The following is a 13,468-nucleotide window of genomic DNA, read 5'->3' as shown; positions in this document are numbered from 1 at the left end:
TAAAAAATATAAGATATTCCTGTAATCATAGCTCAATTTGAACTCTGTCAATGCAGTATTTAAATATTATTCTAGCTTCTGGGTCTTATAAGATTTTCTAGTTAGTACTTCCCAGTCCTAACCAATCTGTGGACTGCTAAAATATTAACATTCTTTAGCAGGGACTTTCATGATTATAATCCAAACTCTCACAAGGGAGCTAAAGTGAGAATAGCAAGAAAGAGAGACACAATCATCTTTTTCAAGCTTATAGGTTTTAACAATTAGGAAACTTTGATATTTAAAAAAAAATGTGAATTCATAAAACTTTGCTAAGGAATAATATTAGACCACTGACTAGCAATTAAGCCCAAATTTATCATGCAAATGAGAAAATTAGAATATAGAAAGTTAAATTATCCAAAGTGACTCAAGACTATATAAAAAAGTTTACATTTAAATAAAGAGCTTTAAAGATTAACTAAGAGTTTTCTTCACATCATTGTGTAAATATTACACTTATTTTATAAATAAGTCTTAGAAATGTTAACAGATTTTTTTTTACTATGGTTACATGGCAACTATGTCATCAAATAACAATGTCATCTTACAGCCTTATGATTATACTATTATGGCCAAAAAAAAAAAAAAAAAAAAAAAAAAAAAAAAAAAAAAAAAAGAATAAGACAACAATCCTAAATAGGAAAGCTATTAAGCAGTTAAGAAAATTTTAAAATATGAATGTATCCAATATTAAATAGTAAATATTGAAACAAATTCTTTTTTTTTCTTTTGCTACAAAGTATTTGTAAATACTTACATTTTTTGAGGTTTTCCAAGAGACCAGTAAAGAAAAATGATCACTTTCTAAATAGAAGTTGACAAGTACCATTATAAAAAAGCTATTAGTACACTTTACCTTTTGTTTTTGAATTGGGGATAATCTTAAAGATTGATCAGTGGGATTCAGGCTCATCATATGTGTCTGAAATGATTAAAAATGTTATAAAAATTGTGATGCCATATATTAAAATAAGATACACTTTAAAAATGACAGACTAGTCCACTAAATATAATTAATTCTCAACCATACTAATAAAGAAAGAGATGGCTTAGATAATTTAATATATGAATCACATAAACCCAGGATCACTTCTTGTTCACTTTGGCATGTCATTCTCTCTTTTTTCTTTTGCAACGTTTACTTTTACAGTTACACTTACTCTGGTCAGTATTAAAACTAGTCAGTATTATTCTGAATAGTTGAGGTTAGTAATATGAGAATTACACTGAGCTTTAAAGAGGGTCAGAGATTTAAAATTTTTACTATTTATAAGCAGACAACTGAGAATTTATTGATTTGAGATTTTCATCTTGTTTGAGTGCTTTCACAACTGCCTATGACTTATACATAACTACTCTAAAACAAAAAGAGAAATAAAAGCATTGCCTTTGAAACTTTAAAAGGTGGTTCTTAGTTCAAGGTATTTCAGTGTTGGGTGCTCTCCCTATCCTGATTTTCTGGGCTTTTATCATATGCTCTCTTAAATCAAAGTCAACTCAGACTTTCTTTTCCTAGGTTTAAGTCAAGGTGGAATGTAAGGAAAAAATTCCAAACAATCAGAGCTGTCCAAATATAGGTGGACTTCCTTGGGTTCTCCCATACTAGAAATCTTAAAAGCTATAGAATCCATGACTAAATCTATAAACTAGGTTGACTCTGAGGTCTTATCCAACACAAACATTTGGTTACTCCTTATGAAGCTAAAAGATAACATTCGCTTATGTGGAGTATGCTTATTTTCTAGTTTTAGAATTGCACCTTTTATTCATTAATACTATCCCCCCCCCATTTTGTTAACACATGTTTCAGAGGTTTTTGAACTAGAATACATTTAGAGTACTAAGAGCTAAATTACATTTGCTGGTGTTCTAGAAACTTCTGTGATCTTTATCATTTTCTGCCTCCTCCTCCTCCATCATTCGCCCCACTGGCACTACAAAAATGGAAATGGTCTATAGAAGAATGAGGTTCATCTTATATTTTCATTTCCTTAACTTTTGCAACCCCCAAAAAAAATCATCACCATGTAGCCAGTATAGTAGTGATGTGCCAACATGGCTAGATTTGAGAGCTTACCTTCCATTGTTATATACTTCAAGAACCCACTTATACACCATGTAATACACTAGAATAGGAAGAAAGTTTGAATTTTTCCTCTGAGGACTGCTTTATTTACATCTCAGAAATTATGATATAATGTCTATTTTCATTTCCTTTTAATGTTTCTCTGACTTTGTTTCCTTACTTTTTTTGTAATTCAAGCTGCTAATATTTTCTTGATCTAAGTATGTATATTTTGTTCCTCCTTTTTATTACCATTTTCATTATGTTATGATCTGTAAAGGATGTGTTTAGTATATAGTTGTATGCAAAAGAAAATAATTAAATTTGTTAAGATTATAAAAACTTAAATTTTTACATCTTTAAAAAGTTTTATGTATTTTTTCTAAAAAATTTATTCAATATAATTTGATATTGAGGTCCACAAAACTTTTGATACATACTCCTGAATTATCACAATGAATACTGATGATTAGTTTAGTTAACTATTTTCTTTAATGTTCTTTCAGTTTCAAGAAGTCCACTTCATACTGTATAGGAATCAATAACAACCCTTTAAGCTGTCAGGTATTTCTGATGGTTTCTGCTATTTCCTAAGGACTTAATCAGGCCATTTTAATGCAGTCGTCTCTAAATTTTTGGCATTGTTTTCCGTTTTTGACTATGCATTCCTTTGCTCTTCAGTGAAAGTTAATATTTCATTATGAATCATGTTTAAAATGCCTAACATTTCAACACAAAAATTTGCTATAAATAACACTAATCACTGAAGTGTGTTTTTAAAAGAGCTTTAATTTTTACACAATTCCTAGGAGCAATATTTATTCTTAAAAATTAGCCCAGAATTAAAACTTAACAAATCATGAAATCTAGCATTAAACTAACAAAGAACTTAAGATAAGGAAAACAAATTTGATTATTTTCATCTGGTCAAAGTCAAATACTCTTAAGTCATCGTATAAAGTGAAACCATATTAAAAATATTGCTTGTGGGGCAGCTAAGTGGTGCAGCGGACAGAACACCATCCCTAAAGTCACAAAGACCCGAGTTCAAATATGGTCTCAGACACTTAATTCCTAGTTGTGTGACCCTGGGCAAGGCACTTAACCCCAATTGCCTCAGCAAAAATAAATATTGCTTGCCCCAAATAATTTATAAACTATCATATTTCTACTTTTTAATTTTTGTATTCTAACATATCTATTTTTAAAGTACCCTGTAATTTTAACTCTTTAATTCTATTCAGAAAATGCCAATACATTTCCCAACTAGAATTTCTATATATTTCCATTTTTCTATTTTTCATTTTTATGTTTTTATTATTTAGATCTGAAAACATAAAAGCCTGTTATCATTTTTGTGTCCTATAATTCTCTTTTATCTATTTGGAATTCAGTTTTCCTTTATGAATTTAGATGTCATTTAATTTGGCATATGTTTCACTGTTTGCTGATAGTTTTCAAGTTAATCTTTAAATTCTAAAATTTTGTAGGCTTAAACTTTTTTTAATTATTGAAATTGTGAAATTTAATCACTATATGAGTTAGGGTTTCAAGATGGCCATCTATTGTTTTGAATAATCTTCTACTTTGTGTTATACTATCTTCAAAAATTATACACAGTTTAAAAAATTTTTTTTCTTTCCACATCAGGATTTTTTTTAATTGTGTTTTTTTCCTGGGAGATCTATAATCCTTAAGTTATTTACATATATTCTACTTTCAAAAACTATCACTTTGGCTTGTACAGGATTCATGCATTGTTTTGAAGTTGTTTCCTTTTGCTCCTCCCCTTCTCTACTTGTTATAGATCTGTTATTTTGATACAGAGCCTCTAATCCTTTGAAGAGATTCCACATTGTAACTTCTAAAATATATAATCTCTATTTCAATTCTGCATTGCAAATTCTGATTTAACTTCATTCCTAATATCTTCTTTAAAAGTTGCTGTGGATTATTATTATTAATTTTTGACTGCTGTTCAATTCTCTCACACTAGTTTGAAGAATTCTATTTATGACAGAATTTTTGTTCATTTTTCATAATAATGAAATTCATTGATAATAATGTGGGCCCTCTAAGTATTTTTTTTTCATTTTTATTGTACCTTTAATCAGGTTGGTAGAGCAGTAGAAGACACATTTTCCTGAGTTCAAATCTGACTTTGATATATCTCCTAAACTGTGTGATCGGGAAAAGTCATTTTACTCTGTCTCAGTTGCTCAACTGTAAGATGACCTGAACTGAACATCATGATGATGAAAGATGGCAAGATGAAAAGGCAAACCACTCTAGTATCTTTGATAAGAAAACCATAAATGGCGTCATAGAAAGCCATACATGACTGAAACAAAGGAACACAACAAAACTGTCTTTACTAACCTCTCTATTTATTGAATGGGAGTTGGTTTACATTAGTTTTCTTCCTTGAAATTTGTTTAGCCTTTTCTCTTTTGCTTCCACTTATCTCTTGTTTTCTTTTTTAATCTGACTCTTTTGCCTCATACAAGTTTTTGCCTTCTCAAGCTTTGCAAGTGCAAAGGCCTAGCTATAGTCCTCTTTCCAAAACAAAATCAGAGGGTAAGAATCCAGCCAGCTTTCCTATTCCTTTTTTTCCTCAAATAGGGAAATTTTCTCTCTTCTGGCCAGCTCTGTCCTGTCCTCTGTGCCTCACTTTGCATCTGCCCTGATCTTCTACAGGAAAGGTATTTTAGTCACTCTCTTTTTCTGTTAAGACAGTTGAGCAGAATCAATATTTACCACAGCTTGTGTACTAAGAGTGTTTCAAACTGAATTAATGATCTGGAGAGACGTTAAAAGATCTCCCACATCTAAACCTTGAAGTATAAGTTTTTAATATGGCTTTTAAATTATTCCTTGAACAATATTTTTATATATCCCCTGAACCTGGACATCTTAAACATGACAGTGATGCATATTGTCATTCTAATAAAATTATGATGTTTATTCTATTTTAAGGGTGGAAATTCCACCACTATCTTTACTAATATAAAAAAGATAGCTCCATGAAACTCAATTGAATCAATCAATCAATAGAGCAAACTAAACAAAGAATTTTCCTACAATCTCTTTACAATGTATGAATAAGCGTTTGAAAGGATTATAGGATTTTTAATGCTGGATTAAATCAGATGATATAAATCTTGAAAATCATGTGATTCGATAAAATATCAGATATACTCTCTCTATAAAAACACAACCCTGTCTGTCCCCTCTTTCCTTTTTTCTCTCTTAAATCTTTTCTCTGGCCCTGCCAAGACAACTGAAGATGATGAGTAGAAAGCTAAGAACAACAATCTTCCACTGTGTGAGTTTTTAAATTAATACTTTTGTATGGCCTGCAAATGATATCATAAATATCTACATAGCTTCCTGCCAGAAAAAAAGTTTCCTCACCCCACTAAAGAATGCCAACTATCAATTCAAAAAACGACTTCTAAGCCTAAGGCACTACAAGTTCTGGTTTGTCCTTTTGGTCATCTGGGTATCCTCTATGTGTGGTCTAATGACCATTCTACTCTAAAATTTGAGCCCAATCCTTCTGTGCATCTCCCTCTCTATATATATGTGAGAGAACATTATTGCTGATTATTAATTGGAAGCACACCACTGCAATCAAAAAAGTGTTAAGTATTGGAAACTTGGCTCCTCAAAGAACTGAGAATGCTGAGAATAGTACTTGCTCCCAGCCTCTGAACATAAGTATAAGTTGGTAAGTGGTCTCAGTGATAGAAATGCCATTACATTTTATTTTGTCTATAGTAAAGACAATACCTTAACAAATATAATTCAGTTCTCACAATTATATAATTTCCTAATTAAGCTAATCAAAAATGGCAGTTTTAATATCTATCTTATAAACAAGGCCAGGAATTCTAATTATTTATGCCTATTTTCATCTTCAAGAAACTTTATCTTTCCTAATAATAACTTTTAAGGGATTTTTGAAGCCTGATAGCAAAGCAAGGACCATAATTAGAACCAAGAGAACATTATACACTGCAACAAGATTATGTGATGATAAAACTGTGATGGACTTGGCTCTCTCAACAATGAGATGATTCAGGCCAATTCCAAAAATCTTGTGATGAAGAGAACAATCTGAAAAAGAGAGAGGATTGTGGGGACTGAATGTGGATCACAATATAACATTTTCATCTTTTTTTGTTGTTGTTTGCTTGCTTGTTTATTCTTTCTCATTTTTCTTCCTTTTTGATCTGATTTTTCTTGTGCAGCATGATAAACATGGAAACATATAAGAACTGTACATGTTTAATCTTTATTGGATTACTTGCTCTCTAGGGGAGGGGCAAGAAGGGGGAAGGGAAGGAGAAAAATTTGGAACACAAGGCTTTGCAAGGGCAAATATTAAAAACTCTCTTTTGTATGTATTTTGAAAAATAAAAAAGCTATTTTTTAAAAAAATGATTCCTCATTTCTCAGAGTCCAGGAGATTATACTACTTGTCATATAATTTACAATTTAATAATATTATTCATGGGAGAGCTCAAAAACCAGTCCTGGAGTCAGGAAATCTAAACATCAAATACCTCTGAAACATACTCTGGGCAAGGCATTTGAGCCCCCCTCAGTGATTCAGATAAATCTCTCAAACAATAAATTTCAGAGTAGTTGCTAATCTACTTTGGTAGAAAGATTTTCCTTCTCATACCAATTAAATCACAGATTCATTCCAAAAAATCCTCAGGATAACAGACCAATACAACAAGGTCATAATATCCATGTTTTCATCTTACAGGTGGTGAAGCTGAGGCCCAGAAATTATTGACATTCTTTTAACTTTGTTGAAGAACATGCCTAAAAATGAATTTAATATTACCAAACAATTGTGGGCCTCTGAACCCAATTCTGGATTCAAGAGAATAATCAACTATTGTATGCTGATATTCTTAATGGCTAGTATTTATATATAACTTTAAGGTTTGCAAAGCATTTTACATATTTCATTGTGAGTCTCACAACAATTCTGTGGATTAACCTATTATTAGCCCAATTTTACAGAAAGGTACTTTGAGTTAGAGGCTGTCTTGCCCATATTCACATATTAATGACTGAGACAGGATTCAAACTTAAATTTTCCTGAAGTCCTGCACTCCATCTGCTCTACCACCTCTGCTTATCAATAAAGACAATCTCTAATCAGACAGCACAAAAAATTTCTAGTAAAGTTCTAGGCATACTAGTTGAAATTCAGTTGAACAACTTGTTCATGGCAATGCTTATTATGCCTAAAAAGAATTAAATATTACCATATTTAGAACATCAGTAGTGTCTCCAAGACTTCTCTGCTCGTTTTCAGGTTCTGACTCTTCTGCTGAAGAACTACTTTTTTCTTTCTCGTGAATTGGCTCATCTTGAAAATAAAATTATAGAAAATGAAAATTGTTCATATTTTATATAAGAAAAATGAAACGATTAGATTTATTTTTCAGAATGTGAGCTATACCTTTTTTAAAAAACTTATTATAGATGTTAACAAATTGAACACAACTCACTCAAAGATAAAGCTTTTCAAAATACATTTTCCATTTAACTGAACATTTATCAAGTATTTATTATGAATAGGTGCTCTAGATGTAAAAATCAAAAATAAAGCAGTTCCTGAACTCTTGAATGTAACAGGAGAGAGCAGGAAACTTGGGAGTCAGGAAAAACTGAGTATGAATCTTTATCCGCATTCTTACTAATAACTCAGTGATGCTGGACAAATCACTTCTCTTAGTTTCTGTTCCTTTAGAATAAATTGAAGATAATTAATATTTACAGTCTGAATTATGCAAGGTTGCTGTGGATTGCATATTTAGCAAATCTTGAAGACTTAAATAAATATACATCAATAGTTTTTTTTTTTTTTTTTAAGATTGTCAAAGGTCATTCCAAGGACATTAAGGATGAAAATTGAAAAAAAAAATCTAAAAAAAATTTTTATAATCAAGAATCACTATATACTGACTTTAAGGTCATATTTCCCTAAACCCTTTGAAGAGAATTAAAACAGAATGAAAGGGAATAGAGGCATGAAACTAACCAGATTAGACCAAGTATATACAGACATAATTGGTGCAGGAAATTACAATTATGAGATTTTTGAAGGATCATTTCACAAAGGAATAAAAGGAGGGGAAGATATTAAATTTGTAGGAAAACATTTCTAGGAAAACAATCTCAAACCTTTTTAAGACCAAAAAAGAATAAAAGAAAACATCTACTTGCATGCCTACTTTACTGTCTATACAAAATCTTTTATTCACAAATCAAAGGCATCTTCAATGAGGGAATTAATAGAGAATATGCAACTTTTTAGAAAAGCATTTTTAAAATGGACTTTATCTTTACTAACTAGTAACTGGAAAAATATAGAGGGCAGAACATTCCACTGAGTTTATTTTTGTTGATTATGAAAAACCATTTGATTCAATAGAGCCCAATGCTATTTTAAGGGTTCTCTTTGAACAAAGTTTCTCTGACTTGACCATATACATAGGAAAGAAGTCATGGATTGCCCAGATTATGAATGAACTACCTGGCACAGAGCATATAAATAGAAAATGACTTAGACCTAGAATAAATCTGGAGAGAATGCATTGGACTGACTTGAAGAAATTACAAAATTATTTTTATCACTCCAAACTTCTCTAGTTTTTTTTTTAAATTTTATTTTATTAAAGCTTTTTATTTGCAAAACATATGCATGAGTAATTTTTCAACATTGACCCTTGCAAAACTTTCTGCTCCACATTTTCCCTTCCTTCTCCCCCTGCTCCAAGATGTCAGGTAGTCCAATACGTGTCAAGTATGTTAAAATAGGGGCAGCTAGGTGGCACAGTGGATAGAGCACCAGCCTTGAATTCAGGAGGACCCGAGTTCAAATCTGCTCCTCAGACACTTAAGACTTCCTAGCTGCATGACCCTGGGCAAGTCACTTAACCCCAGCCTTGGGGGGTGGGGGGGAATATGTTAAAATATATGTTGAATCCAATATATGTATACACAGTTATCTTGCTGCACTAGAAAAATAGGATCAAGAAGGAAAAAAAAAACTGAGAAAGAAAACAAAATGCAAAAAAAAAATCAACAAAAAGGGTGAGAATGCTACGTTGTGGTCCACACTCAGTTCCCACAGTCCTCTCTTTGGGTATATATGGCTCTCTTCAACAATGAACAATTGGAACTAGTTTGAATCATATCTCATTGTTGAATAGAGCTATGTCCATCAGAATTGATAATCATATAATTATTTATGTGACATAATATAAATAACATGTAACTGTTATTTCCATGTACAATGATCTCCTGGTTCTGCTCACTTCACTCAGCATCAGTTCATCTGAATCTCTCCAGGCCTTTCTGAAATCATCCTGTTGGTCATTTCTTACAGAACAATAATATTCCATAACATTCACATACCATAATTTATTCAGCCATTCTCCAATTGATAGGCATCCCCTTCAATTTCCAGTTTCTGGCCACTACAAAAAGGGCTGCCACAAACATTTTGGCACATACAGGTCCCTTTTTCCCTTCTTTAATATCTCTTTTAGATATAAGCCCAGTAGTAACACTGCTAGATCAAAGGGTATGCACAGTTTGATAACTCTTTGGGCATAGTTCCAAACTGCTCTCCAGAATGATTGGATCCCTTCACAGTTCCATCAACAATGCATCAGTGTCCCAGTTTTCCCATGCCCCCTCCAACATTTGTCATTATCTTTTCCTATTATCTCAGCCAATCTGAGAGGTGTGTAGTGGTATCTCAGAGTTGTCTTAATTTGCATTTCTCTGATCAATAGTGATTTGGGGCACATTTTCATGTGACTAGAAAGTTTCAATTTCTTCATCTGAAAATTGTTTGCTTATATCTTTGATCATTTATCAATTGGAGCACGGCTTGAACTCATGAGTTAATTCTCTATATATTTTAGAAACGAGGCTTTTTTCAGAACCTTTGAATATCAAAATGTTTGTCCAAACTTCTCTCAAGAAAAAAAAAAAGTCTTATCTTTTTTCACACCAATATTCTACTGACAATGCTGTATGGCAACAAAAAGGTATAGAATACTACCAGTCCTGAATAACTGAAAGATAATCATATAAAAGGATATGAAGAGGCACATTGTAGGAGTGAGCAGGTTGCAAAATATAACTCTGAAAAATGGGAGTAAAAAGTGTCATTAAAAATGTATGACAGATGAGATGAGGTGGGGTAAGGGATAGCAGATGAAGACACCCTTGAAATGCAGGAAGAGGAAAGCTTTCAACAAGTTTAATGAAGTCACATGGGATGGTCAGGCATGAGTGAATTTATATTGCTAGAGAGGATCATCCAAATTGATTAGAGTTCTGAATGAGTATAATAGACTGGATAAGATTTTACATTAATACTATAAAATAAACGAATACATAGGAGAGGAGTCATAGAAGCAAGAAATCTGAGAATAAAGGGTATAATTTTATTTAGCAGGGTTAGGGGAAGTTTCATGGAAGACATAGGATCTGAGATGACTTTGAAAAAAAAAGAATAATTTCAAAAAAGAACTGTAAGGAGAGTTGGGTACTGTTCATAAAAACACTGAGGTAGAAAGCAGGGAAAGATTGCAAAATACCAAGGATTCCAGCTTTATTAAAACATATGTAAATGAGAGAATTATGATATAATATTGAAGGGAAGAATGTAGATTGTGAAGTACTTTAAATTTTATGATAAAGTTACATTTTATTTAGTAGGCAAAGTTTTTGAATGGAGAGTGATATGCACATTAGAATAAATGTACATTTCTTGTATAGTAGGTATATTTGGCAGAGACATGAAGGATGAATGAGGACTGTATGTAGGGAAACTAATTATGAGGTTATGACAATAAGTAAAGTGATAGCAACAGAAAAAGGATAGACCAGTTGTCACAGAGGTAGAATGGAAGTGACTTGGTAGTTGCCTGAAAGTGGAGGAAAGACAGAAAGTAAAAAATTTCAGTGTCTGAGCCTATAAAAATGGGAATGTAGCAGTACTATCAGTAAACAAAAGGAACATAGAAGGGGCAAATTTATAAATTAATACATGTGCAAAGATGTTTGTAGCTGCTCTTTTTGTAGTGGCAAGGAGCTAGAAATTGAGTGGATGGCCATCAGTTGAAGAATGGCTGAATAAGTTATAGTATATGAATGTTATGGAATATCATTATTCTCTAAGAAATGGATGAGCAGGCTGATTTCAGAAAAGCTTGGAAAAACTTGCATGAACTGATGCTAAATGAAATAAATAGGACCCAGAAAACATTGTACACAGCAACAACATTATGTGATAACGAACTGTGATGGACTTGGTCCTTTTCAAACAAGGAGATGATGCAAAGCAATTTCAATAGATTTGTGAGGGAAAGAGTCATCCGTATCCAGAAAAAGGACTATGAAGACTGAGTACAATTCAAAGCACAATATTTTCCTTTTATGTTGTTCTTTGCTTTTTTTTCTTTTTTCATCTGATTTTTCTTGTGCAGCATGATGAATATGGAAATATGTTTAGAAGAACTGCACATGTTTAACCTATATTGAATGGCTTGCTGTCTTTGGGAGGGGGTAGGGAAAAGGAAAGGAGAAAAAGTTGGAACACAAGGTTTTGCAGAGGTGAATGTCTTTGCGTGTATTTGGAAAAATCTGCAGGGAAATTATGTTTAAATTTTGCAGGGAAAGATGAGTCTAATTTGGGATGATAAAACAATGACAAAGATGGTACACTCACTTCAGCAATCTAACTCCTTTGTGAGTTTCAGTTTTACAATGAAGAGACTTGATTTGTTTCTCCTACCTACTTCAATACCTATATGAGATGACAAAAGCCTATCCAAAAGAATGATTATTTGTTAACTGAGTATCAGTGCTAGAAAACTCACATAGAAGACTTAAAAGTCCAAATGAGATTTATTAAAGGGATGCTATATAGATAACCAACATCAATAAGAGTATTGCTATCCTTCAACAAAACTAAATGAAAATCAGGATGGTGGCATGGTGATCCCAAAAGTGGCTTCTTAGCTTTTCTGTAAAGGGAAGGGCCCATTCCTCATGTGCATTAAAGAAAGCTCCTCTTTTTTTTTTTTTTTTGGTAGGGATTAGAGGTGGCAATGGAAGAGATTCCCAGGATTGTAATTGATATCTGCTATCTCCCCTTCCAGATTTAAAATTCAGGATCTTGGAGTGCTCTAATTTAGTGAGGAAGATGAGAAGGAAAGGAATTAGAATGCTTCTCCACCTACTACCACCACCCTGATTTCCTTGATGTCTACAAAGAAAGTGACTGTGATTGTAGAGGATCATCCTATCTATGATCACAGTGGCTACTGGGTTATTTGGGCAAGTGAGTACTTCTTTATGAAATCTTAATTATGGAGACAGAGACCTTGCTCGCTTAGTCTTAGGGTTAAACAAATGAAATGAGAAAGAACTAAAACTCTTAAGTTTATACAGAATAGAAAACTATTACTAGGGACCTGAGTTTTCCTAGAGAAAGATGTCTCTAATTTTTCTTTTGCCAGAAGGACAGGTTTTCAGCTCTCCTCTCAAGTGAAGCTCAAAGCCCTAGGAGGAAGGTGCTTCTGACATTTCTTCTGAGGATTTAACACAAAAATGCTAACATAACATTCTTTAGGGGAGGATGAAAAAACCTTATAAACATAAGGCCTCAATTATTTATACACACACACACACACACACACACACACACACACACACACACACACACACACACACATACACACACACACACATATACTTATCTGTGTAATTCAAGTAATGCCAATTAATTTACATTTCTGAAAGAAAATGTTAAAATATAAGAAAATATACATTTTTATATACATCATAAGAAGGGTCATAGTAATCATGAGATACTATGAAATAAACCTTATCAATAACAGCTTAACAGATCCTACCACAATGAATCTTTAGATTTTGTTGGAAAGACACTAACATAAGGATGTTCAGCAGGCAGTTGAAAATATATGGCTGAGGGGGCAGCTAGGTGGCACAGTGGATAGAGCATCAGCCTTGAATTCAGGAGGACCCGAGTTCAAATCTGGTCTCAGACACTTAACACTTCCTAGCTGTGTGACCTTGGGCAAGTCACTTAACCTCAGCCTCGGGGGGAGGGGGGAATAAGAAAATATATGGCTGGGTCACAGGAAAAAGGACAGATATAGGGAAATACATTGGGGGTTCATCTATATATAGTTTTTAAAGATTACCAAGGAAGCAGTGAATAACTTGTGTGACACCAGGATAACTAAAGCAGTTTGTGCAGAAAGAGATCTGATAGGCAAGGGAAGAGCT

At 32.7% G+C, this 13,468-nt stretch overlaps 1 protein-coding gene across 1 annotated transcript in view; it reads right to left on the bottom strand.

Moving 5' to 3' along the window:
* The window catches only part of RPGR (retinitis pigmentosa GTPase regulator), an 82,380-nt gene that overhangs the window by 24,741 nt on the left and 44,171 nt on the right, over positions 1–13,468 (bottom strand). Inside the window, 2 exon segments of the mRNA XM_074300840.1 lie at positions 899–964; positions 7,396–7,499. Coding sequence (XP_074156941.1) covers positions 899–964; positions 7,396–7,499 — 170 coding nt within the window.

Source organism: Sminthopsis crassicaudata, chromosome 3, assembly GCF_048593235.1.
Source record: "Sminthopsis crassicaudata isolate SCR6 chromosome 3, ASM4859323v1, whole genome shotgun sequence".
NCBI lineage: Eukaryota > Metazoa > Chordata > Mammalia > Dasyuromorphia > Dasyuridae > Sminthopsis > Sminthopsis crassicaudata.
The sequence above is the reverse complement of the archived record's forward strand: the minus strand, read 5'-3'. Positions and strand labels throughout refer to the sequence as shown.